Raw genomic sequence first — 18,012 nt, 5'->3', positions numbered from 1 at the left:
GAGTAAAAAAGCCTATTTAGGAACATTAAGAAAAGATTATTGTAAAATGAAAATACCTAAAAAATAAGGCAATAGTCATAAAACATTTCATCCAAATTGCAAACCTAATGTCATTTAATTTTTCCTTTAAAACACATTAAAATACACAGAAATTCATCATTATACTGCAGTAAATATTATTTTATTACAATACTGGAACTATTCATTAGAAATCCCTCAGTTTTTGAATGTTTAATGCGAGCTGCGAGTTGTCCTACTTTTTCGACGGTCATTGAACGCAGCATCCATGTTCTCGGATTCACAGAGGGCCGTATGGATGTATTTGGATGTATTTCCCCCCTTTTTCGTTCAACTCATAATTGCTCCCGAATGCTGATACTATGTGGGGATGCATAAAGGTAAGATTTGATGACTTTGAGTGCTAATGTGCATCATTGTGGTAGTTTTATGCTAAATGGCTAATGCTAGCAAAACACTGGACTTCAACCACCGTCATCACATTGACAGCCCGTCAATAGCAGCTGGAACTCCAATTTAGCTGGCAGTTCAATGCCAAAATCATCAGAGAGATGTAAAAATATGAAAAGCACTGGTTAGTTGGGCCACTCTTATGCCAAGGTAGCACTGTATATGACAATAAAAACAATACCTGCACTGCTCCAGTCTCTACCAGGCCATGTAATCCGTGATAAGTCAATCACAGCGACAGTAGATCCAAATAACTTTGTTCTTGCTACAAGAGCCATCTACCAGGGCTTTGAAGCTAACTTTACCAATCTAAATACTCTTTTCTTTCTCCTTTTCCCTTCAATATTTGTTCCATCTTGTGGCTACAGAGTTACCATGCGTCAACCAAACTACGGTGGGGGCCCAGGTTCAAACAGGAATGCGTTTTTTTCAGCCATTAAAGGGAACTTCTGTTAACGTCATTAACGCATTAACTATATATATATATATATATATATATATATATATATATATATATATATATATATATATATATATATATATATATATATATATATATATATATATATATATATATATATATATATATATATATATATTTATTTATTTTTTATTAGCATAACGCTAACTTCAGCGACAATGAACATGCTAAAGATGTCAACACATGTTGATAATCCCCTGGTGACTGATGATGAGGAGAATGAGGATGAGGAGGATGAGGATCCTCATCCCATCAAGTAGATCCTCTCTGCTTTTCCATCTCATTTGGGTCTCAGCATGACCACGCCATCATAGCACCGATTATTGTATTCACTCTCTACCCTACTACAGTGTACTACCTCTACTCTACTGCAATACACTCTGCACAGTGTAGGGTACTTTAGTGTACTATAATTTATTCTAGAGTGGTGTATTCAGTGTAGTGTATATACTCGAGTGAACTCTTCTATACTGTTGTGTCTTGTATAGAGTAGTGTTGTGTAGTATTGTCATGGATAGAGTAGTGTTGTGTAGTATTGTCATGTATAGGGTAGTGTTGTGTAGTATTGTCATGTACATATAGAGTAGTGTATGCAGTGTGTTGTTGTATGCAGACAGAGGTGGTAGTAATATTCAGAACATGGGAGCTATAGGAATGAGTAGCAGAGACTGCCAAGGTTTGATGGACCTCCATTTCCGAACAACAGCTTTTAACCGTTGAGCCCCTTTGTGCTTCCTGAAACAGCATTATTGTGAAATACATTCGTTGTCACTTCTGGCTAACCTTACCTTTCTGTGCTTGAAAATGAAAATGTGCTGAAATGTGCTTTGTTTACACTTGTTCTGCACATGCCTGGTGCAGACAATCAAATAAATAAATATTACACCCCTCTCAATTCGATGCAGTATGCACCTTGCCATCTCAAACTGGTTTCATAACTACACAGTGCATTTCACAAGACAGCAGGCACCATCGTGCATCAGTCAATGACTGTGTTTTTTGTCTGCTTGCTTGGGCTGGTTCAGCTGGTGATCTAAAGTCAGTTGGAAAACTTGTGGTACTTAGCGTGGTGCTTTTGAGAAAAATAGAGTCAACAAAGCTGACAGATTATTTCCCTGTTTGCCATGTATGCATGAATCACCAAAGTGTCAAGGATCACTTACATTACACATTACAGACTTACAATGTTATATGAGACTATCCTGTGAACATCTCCACCACTTCGCTACCATCTTGATCAAGTAAAGCTCAGTCAATCAGCTCCCAATCAACAGGCTGAGCATTTGAACGTGTCGGCATTGCAGTATCAGAGATGGCTTTTGGAGACCACGTGGGACCAAAGGTTACTTTGCTCTCCTGTCCATCATTTCCAATCTCGACCCGTCGCAGCAACTGACGCTCTTCTGGCGGCAGCAACTAATAACCACGGCTTTTGTTTGCAGCATGCACCTAAAGGCCCCCAGGAACATGGAGACCTTATTTAGATGAATGAGTGATATGCAGCAGCATGAAGAGTGGTGCTTTTAACCCCTGTGTTGATTTGAAAGGGCTTTTCTATCAAAGGAAGGGGGGGGGCTGTTAATTACCCCACTGATGATGCCGACATGACGCACATTATCAAAGAAGTGGAAAGAAAGCCCACCTGTGTGCTTTTATTTCTATGGAAATGATGTCACATGACCAATGGCTGTATTCCATTTACCTACTGGCTACCTCAGCATGTGTTTAACACCACATCCATTGGGACCGCCACTTGGCACCATTGTTCCACGGTAATATTCACAACTGTGGAGAAAAGAAAGTGAGAAAATCAAGTTGCTTTCTTGTCCCACGAGCAGCCAAGGTGAGGACCTCTGTGGGGACCATGAAATATCGAGCCTGGAGCTCATTAGGGTTCATTTCCTCCACTCCCAGGAGTCCTAAAAGCTCCTTGTTGGTGGGAGGGGAAGTGCTTAACATTCACGAGGAACGTCCAAACCTGATTGGCCTGCCTGTGATTTCACCCCAACGCTGACCTCATCAATACTTCATGAGGCGTCCATCCTGCATAGCAAAGGGGGGAGTTATCGGGCATCAGCAGGGAGTGTACGTCATTGTGGATGTTGTTATGTATATCATATCTATATGTTATGAATACAATAATAACAACTACACTTCAAAAACAGCCATACTTGAAAGAAGCCCATATTAGATTCAAACGGGACAACATGTCTTCTTTCAAACATTTGGGGTAAATAACATTTGCTTGGCTAGAATTCTTACAACTAGAATACTTTTCTTGTGACTCCAAGAATATAAAGAGTCCCAAAATGTACACCATGCTGGTGTATGCTGGTGGACCAGCACCAGTCAGGAATGGAGGATTTTCTCTTTTCCCTATTCTTTTGTACTCCGAATAACCCCTACCACATTATACCACCATGTTAGAAAAATAAGCCATGGTTAAAAAAGGTCAAAGTGAGACAATCATTTCAGTGACAGGAAGAGAGTACTCTTCTCGCAATCTTTGACGTTTTTTTCTTGTCTCTGTGAAGCCCAAGCTAGCAATGGTAGAAATGACGTTTGAAAAGCTCATAAACAAGCTGTGTTTGTTCTAAAACGTTTCAGCCTTGGGGAACCTTCGTCTTTGTGAGTATCTGTGTAAAAAGCACCTGGAGTAGCGATCTCGAATGTCCCTGAATCGTTATTTTGAATGTGTTTGTAAACTCTTGCAATATTTTCATGTTCTCTGGCTTTTATCATCAGACCAGCATCCCACCCTGATCAGGCAACTACTACAGTTTCACAGGTCACCAGCATCCAATCACCAGGATGCCAGCATCCAAATAGTATACAGTATGCTGGTCTTGCTGGTCTTACCAACATACGATACTGCTAGGCTGCTCCACCACACCAGCAGAGACCAAAAGGTAGCACGAGCACCCTGCTGGACAGACCAGCATATGCAGCATACCAGCAGGAAAACACAAGGTATGCTGGTCTATGCTGTTTTTCAGTAGGGAAACGATTCATAAATTCAGATCAAATTTGCTTTCATGAGGCTAGATGCATCAGAGAAAGGTTATGTGCAGGCTTTTGTCTTAAAATCAGCTATGAAAGCACCATTCTTTCACTATTTGACTCATTCCGAGATGGCGTTGCCATTTATTGAAAATCTATGAGGTTCCCGAGGGGACATGGAGAAAAGAAATAGAAAAAAAGAGCATTCCGTGATATTATCTATCAGAGAGATAGATTCTCAGACGACGGAATATGCTAGAATGCAAGAATAACATGCAGTATGAAATATGAATAATTCGCCAACATTAGCAGACATAAAGCTTGCTTGAGTACTCACATCACCACCACTACTTAGTGGTCACAACAGGATACAACACAAAGACCTGTTTAAAATATTTCAATGACTTTTTTGCTCCAATGGTTTTTTGAAAGATGAAGTATTAAAATGTCAAAGTTGTGCAATGTTGATAAAGGAAAAGACTAGTAGGGTATAGTTCGTATAAATAAATCAGTGTTAACCTGCCCATTAAATGCTCAGCATTATTCCATCAGCGGCCATTCCTCGCCCTCTTGGCAGCGGCAGTGTTGCTTTTAGCGATCATAATCTCTTGGAAAGTCCTCATAATGCTCCATAACAATGACGTACTCATTTTTTGTCAAATACACTGGCAAGTAGAATAATATGATGCCAAACACTCTGATGATGATGACTTTGTCAAGTTGCATCTTGACCACAGAGCCTGGCTTTGTGGAGCCATGTTCTCGCCAGAACAAGGGGAGCTGGATGGTGGCAGCCATCCCATTTAACACGTCCAATCAGGACGGACCATTTCCTAGCCAGACCTCATTGTAGGCTTTGACTGGCCATGGAAGTTCAGGTGACTTGGACACCCCAAATGACGTTTGTGGTGCCACCTTTGGGTTGTGGTGAATATTTGCGGTCATTAGCACATTGGAGGCCATCCGTCTTTGAAATGTCTTTATCTGTACAAAGCATTGGAAGACTTGCTGGGACCAGCATTCTTCCAGCATGAATAATGACCTGCTAACCTAAACACCATAATCACATGACACCTCGACACCGTGACACTTCACCTCAACCAACCACAGCTCACAGTGGGGCGCTGGACCAAATTACCAGAGCGTAAGGTGCGTCACGCTCTGCCACCTTGCTCCACCTTGCGCTGTGCCATGAAATTAGAGCCCATAGGCCAGGGGTGGGCAAACTACGGCCCGGGGGCCACATGCGGCCCACCAAGCGTTTGAATCCGGCCCGCCAGTTGCTTTCTAAGTAACTTCAACTTTTAACATACAAACTGACAACATGACTTGCAAGTCGGATGTCTGATTTAGTAAAAAATAAACAACAAAACTGTCAAATTAAATGACATAGTTTGATGTGATGTGATGTTTAAAGTGCTCCTAAAAAGGGACATGAGAACATACAACTGATATAGGATAACACTTTTACAGATAAAATTAGACAAATAATTCAAGGAAAATGATAAGCATAAAATAGTGTGTGTGTGTTAAATACGTATATGTTCTGGCCCCCCAGACAATTTTGTTAACTCAATGCGGCCCTCGAGTCCAAATATTTGCCCACCCCTGCCATAGGCTCAAACAGCACCACCATTTAGTGTATTTACCAGAAAAATAACAGCACAAGCAACACAGCTGGGGTGCAGAAGAAGAGTTGGCTAACAGAAGGAAACACACACAGCAGCATGATAGGACATACAACAGTTTGGAAGCTTCCGGGTCGCCTGTGACTCATGTAGACATGTGGCGATGGCGATGTGATTACAGCCATGACACTAGGGGCCGGATTAGAATGGATTACATGTGCACACGCTTTCACACACATAGTTTTCCGCAATAGTCTAAATGCAGGGCTAATACTACAAAAGGGCAGGGGAGTGAAGTAGTGGATGCACTGAAGGATTAAACGTAAAGCAGCCTGGATGATTGTCCTCTCTCTGCAGGCAGTAGGGTGCCAACATGGCAGCTCCCAGGAGACACCCTCCGCCCTCGACCTGGCCCTTCCTCCTCCTTCTCCTCCTCACCGCATCCCCGGGCACCCTTCGCGCCCGGCCCCTCCTCCTGCACTCGTCCATCAACGTGGCCGTGGTGTTCAGCGGCTCCAGCTACCAGAATGAGGTGAGAGGTCGGCTGAGCGGTGAGAACTTTGTGGACCTACCTGTGGTGGTGAGCCCGGTGACGGTGCTGGTCAATGACACCAACCCTCGAGACCTGCTGACACGCCTCTGTGATACCATGGCGAAAGAGAAGCTGCACGGCGTGGTGTTTGAGGACGACGTGGGGTCGAGTTCGGGTGCACAGGTAAGATGAATGAAATGTGCAGTACCTGTATTGGGAGGGGGGACTGTTACTGGTGCATTGTTACCAATCTGCTGAGGACAAGAAACACCAGCGGTGCCAATATCTTCTAATCATCTGACTTTGTGTCTTCAGGTGGCTGAGGTGGCACAAATCCTGGACTTCTTGTCTACCCAGACCACTCTGCCAATCGTGGGCATCAGTGGTGGCTCAGCTGTGGTCATCCCGTACAAGGTACCACTGATCCAGTCTTACTGCCAAGATCTTTGCCAAGTAGTTTTCCCTCTAAAGTCTTGCATGCTGTGTAAGTCTGGAACCGAGGTGCACAGGCACCTGGTGAGGCTGGAAAAGAGTGATGTGGTCTTTGATGACTTAGGACTGACTAAGAAAAGCTCATTTAAACATCCCCGCATCAAGCACGGGCTATATGATACACGTCAAACTCCGCTTTGCAGCCATCACCTTGCATGCTAGCATTTGACGGCAGCCTTTGACCTCATTCAGCCTCTAATCTGTGGATGCGTGAAGCATGAAGTGCTGGGAGGAACAACTATGATGAGAAGAGATTGTCATCATTCATCTCTGAGTCTCATTTAACAGGCATCTCATTCTTTGATGGACGGCAGGAAGCAATGTTTCTCCTGCTTTACCCAACTCCCCTCCACTCATCTCTTTCTCCGCACTTGCTCCCCCCCTCGCACCCGCTATCATCAACACCTCCTATTTTTAGCGGACGCTCTCTCACACGTAGACAAGCGAGGCAACAGCCTCGCCTCACACACAAACATGGCGATGGAGAGAGGCCTTGCTCCGGAGCACTGGAGCTTCTACCCTGTGATGCATTTCTTCTCATCTGGGGTCCTTTTGTTTTGCAATTTATTCGAAAAAAGGGGCACCTTCATTTTCAGCCAATCAAAGTACTGCAGCATGTTGAGCTCCGCCCTCTAGGGTATGCCACCTCCAAGAGCAATGCTACTTGTAGACTTCTTTCACCAGCACAGATCAAATAGCATGTGGGTGATCCCCCCTCCCCCACCCCCCCACGCCCGCCCCAAATCCCCAGCTCCAGGGGCTGATGCCTCATCCATCAGGCCACATGGCCCACAGGACCAGTGTCACCTATGGCCAGAAATGAGGGTTTTATACCCAATCGTGGCTTCTCCTAGGCTGGATTTACACCGCAGGTCTGGGCTGGTGTAGTAAATTGCTTTGGGGGACTTTGGGGGACACATTTTTAGAAAGCTGATGGAAGGGGGCCGAACTTCTACCTACACTTTGGTTTTCTATTATTTTTATTTTGTATAGAGAAATGTTATATCAGGCTGCAGGGCGCGGAGTGGTGAGCGCGCAGGCGATACAGCTGGAAGACCCGAGTTCAATTCCACCCTCGGCCTTCTCTGTGTGGAGTTTGCATGTTTTCCCCATGCATGCGTGGGCGTCCTCCCCCATTCTAAAAACACGTTGGCTTCATTCGCGACCCCAAATTGTCCATAGGTATGAATGTGGGTGGGAATGGTTGTTTGTCTATATGTGCCCTGTGATTGGCTGGCCACCCTGCCTCTCGCCCGAAGACAGCTGGGATAGGCTCCAGCACCCCCGCAACCCTTGTGAGGATAAGCGGTAGAAAATTAGTGTTATATCTTGACATCAACAAATGGATGAAATCAGCATGAAGAGGTCGTACTTATAGGTTATCACCATGTGATGATCTTATTATCACATACTATTTAATCATGAGCTTATTATCACGTACTATTTAATCAAAAGACCATTTTGTTTCCAGAAAATGTTCAGTTTATTACATGTATTATATCTAAACCGTGTAAACACAACAAGTGCAAAAATATTTCAACAATAATATTTTATCAACAGTCTTATCTTATCAATGTCTGACAATTAAAGTTCGATTAATCAAGTTTGGGTTTTTTGGTGACTGGAGAAGCACTAGGCACTAAGCACTCGGGTGCTGTTCTCTGATTGGTTGTTTCACGGGCACGATACCAGAGCAGCGCGCTCTGAGTGGACAGCTACGGGGGCTGATACTGGACATGGTTAAACTCTATATTTTATCAGTATCACTGCCCTGGCCTTTGACACAGTATCATTTCGGCCTTTTCCCGTATCATTCATGGGTGGTTTCTAGGGTACAGGGCCAATTAATACTGTAGTATGTGATAAATGAAAATAAGCAATCTTGTCAAAGATACTCTATATGACATGAGTCTTCAGCTGTTTTTAAAGATCCACTGCAAAAAATATGTGGCTGACAGGGCAGCTTGGTTGTGTCCCTGCTGTGGCCGCCAGGAGCCAATGGCTGCTTGGCGTTTGGATGTGTTTTGATCTGTTATCCATACCTCCTACATGACACAAGAGCAGGAATGGATGGTGGAAAGAGAAGTTGACTGAGTGCATCTGACTTGTGTGTTGAATTCAATTAAGGATGTGTCACCAGGACCCCATTAAAAGCCTTAATGAGACCCTTCAGGAGGCACCGGCCCCCGCGGCTATGAGATCTTATCCCCAAAACTCCCAAAGCATCGGCTCCAACTTTTCCTGCACTTTTGATCCATTTAGTCAAGCCGGCCCGTTTAACAGCCTTTGTGCTCCCGAGGATGAGGTGGTCTATGGACCACGACGCATCCTGCATGAGGCCTCCTTCACCTCACCAAGGAGGTCTCACGCAACAGCGCAGATGGCTCTGCCGACGACACGCTCCCCGTCGCTTGTAAAGAGCTCAATAGTGCTTGATTATCAATAATCATGGCAAAGGAAAAGAAGCAGCAGCCCCCTCCCTCCTCCCAGGACGCCTATTTATAGTTGCCATGGCCTCTCAATGGAGAACAACAAAGACGGAAAAGCAGCAGGACAAAAGATGGAAGGGAGGAGAGGAAGTCTTTTGTCACGTGTGAGAAGTAGCAAGGAGGAAATGAAAATGTGTGTGCGCGTGTCTGGCCACAATATTAGGTACATGGGCAAACTGTACCTAATATCTACCGTACCGTAGCAGTAAATAATATTACATATTACAAACAATTGACGTTACTTACTTACTACTTAGTTTGTTAGTAGCAGATCAAATTCCCATACGTCTTCAATGAACATTACTACTATTACTACTACTACTCCTACTACTACTAGCAGTAGCAGTAACAGTACCAGTAGTGGTAGCGATAGCAGTACCAGTACCAGTACCAGTAACAGTAGCAGTAGTAGTATCAGTAGTAGTAACAGTATCAGTAGTATTACCAGTATCAGTAGTAGTATCAGTATCAGTAGTAGTATCAGTAGTAGTAACAGTATCAGTAGTAGCAACAGTATCAGCAATAGTATCAGTATCAGTAGCAATATCAGTATCAGTAGTATTACCAGTATCAGTAGTAGTATCAGTATCAGTAATAGTATCAGTAGTAGTATCAGTATCAGTAGTAGTAGTTTCAGTATCTGTAACAGTATCAGTATCAGTAGTATTATGAGTATCAGTGTCAGTAGTAATATCAGTATCAGTATTAGTAGTAGTATCAGTATCAGTATCAGTAGTAGTACAGACAGACTTCCTTTATTGTCATTGCACAATAACACAGCAGTAAGTATCAGTATCAGTAGTAGTATCAGTATCAGTGTAGTGTATTGTGGATGACTTGCGAGGTGGTCGATGGCCTCCAAAGAGGATAGGTTGGATGAGGATGGGGTGGAGTCAAGTGCAGGTAATAAAAAGCTAATAATGATAATAATAATGTAATAAAAGATGTTTGCAATGACGGCTGTGACGCTGGAGAGCGTGGATGCATTTATGTGAAGTCAGAGAAGTTGCTGGTCACCAAGGTGCTTATGTAATAAAGCACAAGGCGGACGGCTTATGGCCTTGTCAACATGAACTTGATGCATGTCTGATTTGTGATATTGAACATCGCTTACTGGATCACACTTTCCTTTTTTGGCCCCCTCTTCTTTATTTATTCAGGCCAGTTTGACCTCCTTTCAGCATTTGTCCCCCCCTCCCCCCACTCCCCTACAAACCTTCACTTCTAGCTCTGGCTCGGCCTCGGTGATCCAGAAAGCAGAAGCAGGCCACCAAAGAAGCTCAGCGGTATTCCCTACTGCTTCTTAAGAAACACCCCATCTTTGGCTGGCCAGATGTTGTCTGTCACACGCTGTCCTGCAAAAACAGCAACGATGCCAGGGATGCTCTGCTGTTTTTAAAGGAGAAGTACACTTTGTTCCCGATCTTTACATGAAACATGAACACATATTTTCCCCCTTTTCTGTGCGTTCTTGCGAGAGAAAAAGAGTTAATATGTGCTAGCTAACAATGCATGGAATGTCATGGAACGTAGTTCGCGTGTGAGGAAAGAAGTTCTGGAACTGTTTTAAATCATCAAAATAGGGCAAGATACTATACTGTAAGTATTACATCTTATCATCAGTGTACTTGGTAATGCAACGTCAGTAGAGGTTTTCCGAGAGGGCTTCGTAGTTGGAAGAAGTACCTCCCACTGACGTGCATTGTTAGCAAGCTCATATTAACTTATTTTTCTCATCAAAATGGTAAAGAAATATATGATGTTATATTCATGTTTCTCATAAGGATTGTGGATGATGGGCAAGGTCCCCAAAAACTGCAGCTTTCTTTAAGTAGCTGCTGCACAAACAGCAGGGGTCCGAGCACGCACCCCCCCCCCCCCCCCCCCCCCCCCCCCCCCCCCGTAGCAGCAGTTTTTATGCTGCTCGGATGACAGCCCGCCATGCTGTCTTGCATGTGTGCTATTTTTACGGCCCACTCAGTGTTCTGCTGGGGCTCGCAGCCTCCCGGGGCGAGACCCAAACCACCCCAGACTGAGATTACACTGAATGACGGCAAGTCTGGCTGCGATACTCTTTTGGTATTCCTCAGGCTCACGGCTCCGGCGGGGGGATTGCAGTGGTGGTGGGGAGTTTTTCATCGCCTCTCAGCTGTGGGAGACGGAGGGAAGATGACAGCTCCTCGCCTTCGGAGACGAGCCCCAGAGAGTCGGCTCCCAAAAGGCGCTTTGACAGTTTAACGCAGAGGCTTCCCCGCCTTCTCCTCACAACTTCTTTATGGCCGCACGTGTCTGACATGTTTTTATCACCCTGATAACATTACTCCAAAGTGCTGCCTTCTTGCAACAGATATCACCTCAAATTGGGAATATTTGGATTGCGGCTGACGTTCTTGCACCTTCTTACATCACAGCTGAAGCCCCTCACGTCTCTCAAATTCTACAAATCGACTACACTTTGCATTTGGAACCATAAAACATACGACACTTATCCTAATCCAAGCTCTGAGCTTGTGCAGGCATGCCGATTGACCCTGTGAGTGGACGCTGAACAGGACCCCCCCCAACTGCCATCAAATTAGCATATTTTGACATGCATATTTGATAAATCATTGATATGAGAAGATGCATTACTATTCTATGAAAGCACTCCATGTCATTGTGGAATTAGTAAAGATGATAATCACACTCATTACAATATCCATGCTAGTTAAAAAAAAACCATCATATCTGTCTCGTCTTGTATGTCAGCATGGATATGCACATATGCTAATGTATGCTAACACACACACTGAGAATATGCTAACAAATGCCACATTGCTCCAGTGTCAGGAAGTGAGCAGCTAGTACACACGCACACACATGCACACACACGCACACACACACACACACACACACACATGCATATGTGAGAACAGACGCTTATTAAAAAAGCAGTGTTGTTAAATGTGAGCGTTGGTGAGCACATTTAGTGGCATTTTCTCCAGAAAGTGATAGCCTTCAAACAGTAGAAAGACTTTGTAATCAGGTCATGGAATTGTTAGCGTCATTTTATTCCCAAATAATCTGACATCTTTGTATCTATGAACACAGTTATATCAACGTAACGTGGTGGTGAAAAGACACTCCAGCTGTTGGACTGGAAGTTGCTCTTTATCAGGCCAGAACCTGCACACAAGAGGAATGAAAAGGGGCATAACTACAGAACATACACAGCACACAAACACAACGCTACCAACTACCAAGACTACACGGATGATTAATATTCACACCTACAGTATTTACAAACCACGCACAACCCAACCACCAATAGGCAAGCAAGTTTTATTTATTTCGTACACATGGTCATTCAGATCAAACAGTTGGAGTAGTGACATGGAGAGTTGAATAGAAGTGTTTGCAGCCTGGATTTGAACATTGCCAAGGTTGAGGATTGTTGCTCATCATCTGAAAGACTGTTTCAGATTTTGCCTCACCATGTTTAGTCCTGACTCTGGACACCCTCAGGAGACCACTACCTGAGCTTTTCAGAGCTGGAGATGGTTGATGTGACTTTACCATGTCAGGGATGTATTTTGGCCATCGAGACCATGAAGACACCGGTACAAGCACAGCTGTTTTAAAGTCTATTCTCTGAGTAACAGGAAGCCTATAGACAATAGACGATAGACAACATCCCCTGATCTGAACCCTCATCCGGGCAAGGAAAAACTCAAAAGCCATTAGTGAAAAAGAAACCTTGAGAAGGGGGTTGCAGATGGGGGAATCTCCCTTCTAAGATGACCAGGCTGGAATGGATGTTGAGAGGGTAACATGTGACAATTAAGTATAAACAGAGAGTATAATAGTCCAGGTCCAAGATGTAATGCCATCAGGAGAGTTGGTCAGCCTCAGCCTCAGTTGGTCAGCCTCAGGGTCTTGGGATGATCACCAGCCAAAGCGGGGCCCGCATACTTGTTTCTAGCTCTCGGGATTGTCAGAAGACTAGCGTGGGTTTCTAGACGGATCATAGGGCACAATTAGGTCAACCACATAGACCAGGGGTCGGCAACCTTTATTATGAAAAGAGCCATTTCACCCCCTTGCTCACTAAAGAAAAATAGCCTGGAGCTGCAAAACATAGTATGTTTAAAACAAAATTTGGGGCTATCAAAGTAGTTCAGATAAGAAAAAAACAAGTTGGAGTACTCTTGCTAGTATTATATTAAGTATAAACTTACATAAATATATGTGTAAATTACTGTAAACTTACCTGATACCTGAAGTTCCAATGCCGCTGTTTTATATAATCTCTAATTTATTTTTTAGAATTGTCAAATAGCTTTGGGAAAGTATGAAAAGTATTTATAAAGTATTTTCCTTAATGTTTACCTGTGAGAGAGAACTGAATAGCATCCTGTCTGCTCATCCTTGTACTCATCCAATCACCAGTCAGAACTCAGTCAGGATGCATTCATGGACTCACACAAAGTTGGATTTTTTAAAACTCATTACAAAGACATGCTTTTTCCCCACTGTGGTGTTAAAAAATATTCAAGCATTGCAAAGGGAGCCACAACAAAGAGGCTGAAGAGCCACATGCGGCTCTGGAGCCGCGGGTTGCTGACCCCTGACATAGACCATTTCATATTTTGTAAACAAGAAAAAGAACCTTAATATCACATCTTAAATGAACTGGGAGCCAGTGCAAGTTGGCTAGTACTGGACAAATATGGTCAAACTTACGCGTCCTCGTAAGAAGTCGTGCTGCAGCATTTTGTCCTAACTGCAGGCTTTTCAAACTTGCCATTGGAAGACCATAAAGCAATATATTACAGTAATCAAGACGAGATGTGAAAAATGCATGGACGAGGGTCTTTGCATCAGAAGTGGAAAGAATAGGCCGTATCTTTGAGATGTTGCCAATATGAAGAAATGCTGTTTTAGTAACATTCTTAATGTGCTTATGAAAGGAGTCGAGTCCAATATCACACCCAGATTTTTCACAGAGTCACTCTGGGTAATATGCTTTTATCAAAGCTCAGGGCGGTGTGCTTAAACAGGCGACTCTGTTTAACAGGGCCAATGATTAACATCTCAGTTTTATCGGGGTTCATGAGTAAAAAGTTACAGGACATCCAATGTTTGATATCAACGAGACAAACCTCCAGGTTAGAGCAGTCCTGTGGGTCAGTTAGCTTTAGTGGCACATACAGCTGAGTGTCATCAGCATAACAGTGAAAGCTAATCTTATGTCTGCAAATGATGTCGCCAAGCTGCAGCATGTAAATGTTGAACAGAAGAGGGTCGAGCACTGATCCTTGTGGAACTCCGCAAGTGACACCAGAGAACTCACATCATCACAAACGACACGATGCGTCCGATCCCCAAGATAAGATCTAAGGCAAGAGAGTACTGGACTAGTAACACCAATATGTGTTTGAAGGCGTTCCTGTAGGATAGAGTGATGGATGATATCAAAGGCAGCACTGAGATCAAGTAATAATAATACTGAGGATGTGTCACAATCCATAGATAGAAGATCATTTATCACTTTTGCAAGGACTGATTCAGTAGAGTGGTTCACCCTGAAATCAGACTGAAGAGGTCCAAATAGATCCCTCAAAGCCATGTGATCATTGAGCTGTTTTGCTACAATTTTTTTTCAAGGATTTTGGAAAGAAATGGGAGGTTAGACACCATCCTATAGTCAGAAATATTCCCAGGATCAAGGCTCGTTTTTTTCAGTCAGGGTCGAATCACTGCAGTCCTGAAAGCTGCAGGCACAGTCCCGGATGAAAGTGATAGATTTATAATATTTAAGATTGAGGGAGCAATGTGAGTGTGAATAGTTCTTTGTCTATATGTGCCCTGTGATTGGCTGGCGAACAGTCCAGGGTGTACGACGCCTCTCGCCCAAAGACAGCTGGGATAGGCTCCAGCACCCCTGTGACCCTCATGAGAAAAAAAAGGGGTAGAGAATGAATGAATGAAAGATTGAAAGAGCTAGAATTGGAAACAGCTCTTTAACAAGTTTCCCAGTAAGGGGGTCAAGCAGACATGTTGTCTGTTTTGCTACACTAACAAGTTTTATAAGCCCATCAAGAAATACTTCTTCAAAGTAGAAAAAGCTAGCGGGACAAAGGATGGAAGTAGTCCCAGCAGCGGTCATGGCAGCTGACATGTTTAACCGGTCTGGAGGTAGGGTGTCCTATATTTAATTCTTGATGAGCTCAACTTTATTTGCAAAAAATTGCAAGAACTCGTCGGCTGAAAGAGGAACTACTAGGAGAGGTCCTCTTCTGAGTTAGCAATGCAGCTGTGTCGTATTTAGAGTTATTTTCATGGCGGTCAATCAGTCTAGAAAAATATTAGTTTTTTGCCGCAACAGAGCCTGTTTATATTTGGTCAGACTATCTCCCCATGCCTGACGGAAAACCTCAAGTTTAGTTTGCATGCCATTTGCGCTCCAATCATTGACATAACTGTTTCAGCCTTCGAGTTTCATCTGTAAACCAAGGAGTAAGTCTTTTGGGACAAGACTTATATCCTAAAGGTGCTATCGAGAGCTTCCTCGATACCGAGCTTCAACCTTGTTGAAATCATTTGTAAGATTGTCTATACCGCTATACTTCTCTACCTCTATAACCTCATCATCATATACGGGATATGATGATGAGGTTTTAGAGAAAGAGTCTCAAGGTGACTGATAACACTTTCGCTTTGTTTCTGTGGGCCAAATACAATGATTTCACTTTTGTCTGAGTTTACCTGGAGAAAGTTGTTTTGCATCCACACACTGATCTGTTTGATGCAGTGTAAAGTAAACATGCAGAGCCATGTTCACCTGCCACCTGAATGTGGTTTGCATAGTTGTGGTTTTGCACATTGCAGCTATGCATTAGCTGGCTTAAAGGGAGCATGTAAACATTCCCGGTCCCGGGATTGACCCCTGGGGAACCCCACAGGTCATAGCCATTTGCTCTGAGACGCTGTTACCACTTCCACCAAAGTACTTCCTGTCCTCCAGATAGTATATGAACCATTTCAGAGCAGTACCAGAGATTCCCAACCAGTTTTCTAAGCTCTGTAATAAGATCACATGGTTGACTGCGTCCAAGGAAGGACCTGTCAGGTCTAGCAGAACTAAAAGTGAGACTTTGCCTGCATCTGTGTTCAGATGTATATTATTTGTCACCTTGATCAGAGGTATCTCAGTGCTGTGGTGGGGTCTAAAGCCTGATTGGAAAGTATCAAACACATTGCTAGAGAGGAGAAAGTCAGTAAACTGTTGGTCTACAACCTTTTCTAAGACCGTCCCAGAGAATGGCAGCTTTGATATGGGCATCAAGACTGCTCTTCTTCACGAGAGGATTCATGACAGCAGTTATTAGGACTTCTTGAAATGTTCCAGTCTTAAGTGAGATGTTAACTACATGAGTGAGCAGTAAAGTATTGTGGTAGTAAACTGCTCAGCACAGACTTCTAGTGGCAAACTCATCAAGGCAGCATGATGACGGACTCAGACTGGAGATGATCTCCAGGTGTCTAGCTGACTGCAGATTAGTTATTTGTGTTGTGGAATTACCTTGAACTTTATCATGAAAGAACTCATTGTACATGTAGACATGAGTTGTGAGGGCAGTGAAAGTGGAGGGTTTGTTCTTGCCCTTGCCCTGACAAAGTCTTCTTTTCTCCATGGCGCCTTTGCTAACTTTGAACCATTGTAACCTTGACGGGAGCAATGGTATCCAAAACATTTGCAACACTTGATGTATAAGTGCTCAACAGATCATCAACATTGGAACATGGGGAGTTTTCAAACCTAATCCTTGCCTTAAACTGTGTCCCTGTGCTGTCCCTGAACATCCGCAGACCCACCTCTTGTTTGAGTGTAAAATGGATCAGACAAAGCAACATCCACAAAATTGACATTTGACATAGCAACAGTGCAGCCTTTCCATGGATTGACTTACAAAACATAAATATTTACACATTTACATATAATATTTAAATATTACAAAGCAGTCCAGCAAAGCATGCTGGGAAGCAGGAAGTATTCCTTGTGATGCTACAATAATAGACTTTCCCACAGATCACATGGTTCTACCTACTTCCTCTTCAAGTGGGCTTTGCTGACTAGCATTGTGACTCTTTCTTTTTTGCCAAACATACGTAGAATAACTGCCATGTGATGAGCCATCACAAAGTGCTGCTTATGAACTTCTTGTATTTGATAAAAAATATAAAAATTCCATCTTTTTTTGTCTTCTCGGCAGGCTGAGGGATCGTCCTTCCTGCAGATGGGAGCGTCTCTGGAGCAGCAGGTGGTCTGCATGTTTAAGGTACAACTAAAATATGCTGCCAAGCCGGCCATCTTTAATCGGCAGGCTGATTAACGATGCAGATGCCAGATTACAAATGCATACAGATTGACTCATGATGTCAGGATTAGACGCCCTGACCTCACGGTTGTTTGGGGAATTAATGGGAACTTATGAGAATAGTTTGAGCAAAGCTACATCTGGTTGCTAAGACATTAGCAAAATGAAATGCTCAAAATGAATGCTCAAAATGAAAGTAAAAACAGTAAAAACAGGGGTGAAATGAAGGTGATGACCATCTTAGTGTCGCGTGGACGAGCAATCTCAACTCAACAAAGCCAAAAAAGTGAAATATTCCCACCAATACCACTGACTGATTGTTGTGATGAGTATGATAATACACATATTAAAACATGCTGTGTTGGTTTACAGACAGGTGTTGCTGTTCTACGGGTGGCTGTTTTTTCCAACAGTGTTGCTAGTTTACTTGAAGGTAATGGTGCTTTAGAAGTTCTACTATACACCGTATCCATCAAGGACACTAGAAATGAAAAGGACTGTTCATACTGTATCTGGTATGCCCTGGATGGGCTTGGCTGCCATGATGGTGAGCGGAATCCAG

The 18,012-nt window shown here is 43.4% G+C and overlaps 1 protein-coding gene across 4 annotated transcripts in view; it reads left to right on the top strand.

The window, feature by feature from the left end:
• Nucleotides 1-18,012, top strand: part of LOC131126084 (glutamate receptor ionotropic, NMDA 2C-like) — a 100,891-nt gene that overhangs the window by 44,684 nt on the left and 38,195 nt on the right. For 2 of the 4 annotated variants that reach the window (XM_058068268.1, XM_058068266.1), the window contains exons 2-4: nt 5,935-6,292; nt 6,425-6,523; nt 17,346-17,411. In XM_058068268.1, the coding sequence (XP_057924251.1) occupies nt 5,951-6,292; nt 6,425-6,523; nt 17,346-17,411 (507 nt within the window). In that variant the 5' untranslated portion in view covers nt 5,935-5,950. Of the gene's footprint in view, nt 1-293; nt 399-3,694; nt 3,920-5,934; nt 6,293-6,424; nt 6,524-17,345; nt 17,412-18,012 lie in introns of those variants that run through there. The other 2 variants (XM_058068265.1, XM_058068267.1) reach the window with 2 other exon arrangements.

Source organism: Doryrhamphus excisus, chromosome 3 (genome assembly GCF_030265055.1).
Source record: "Doryrhamphus excisus isolate RoL2022-K1 chromosome 3, RoL_Dexc_1.0, whole genome shotgun sequence".
NCBI lineage: Eukaryota > Metazoa > Chordata > Actinopteri > Syngnathiformes > Syngnathidae > Doryrhamphus > Doryrhamphus excisus.
This window is presented reverse-complemented; position numbering and strand designations above follow the sequence as displayed.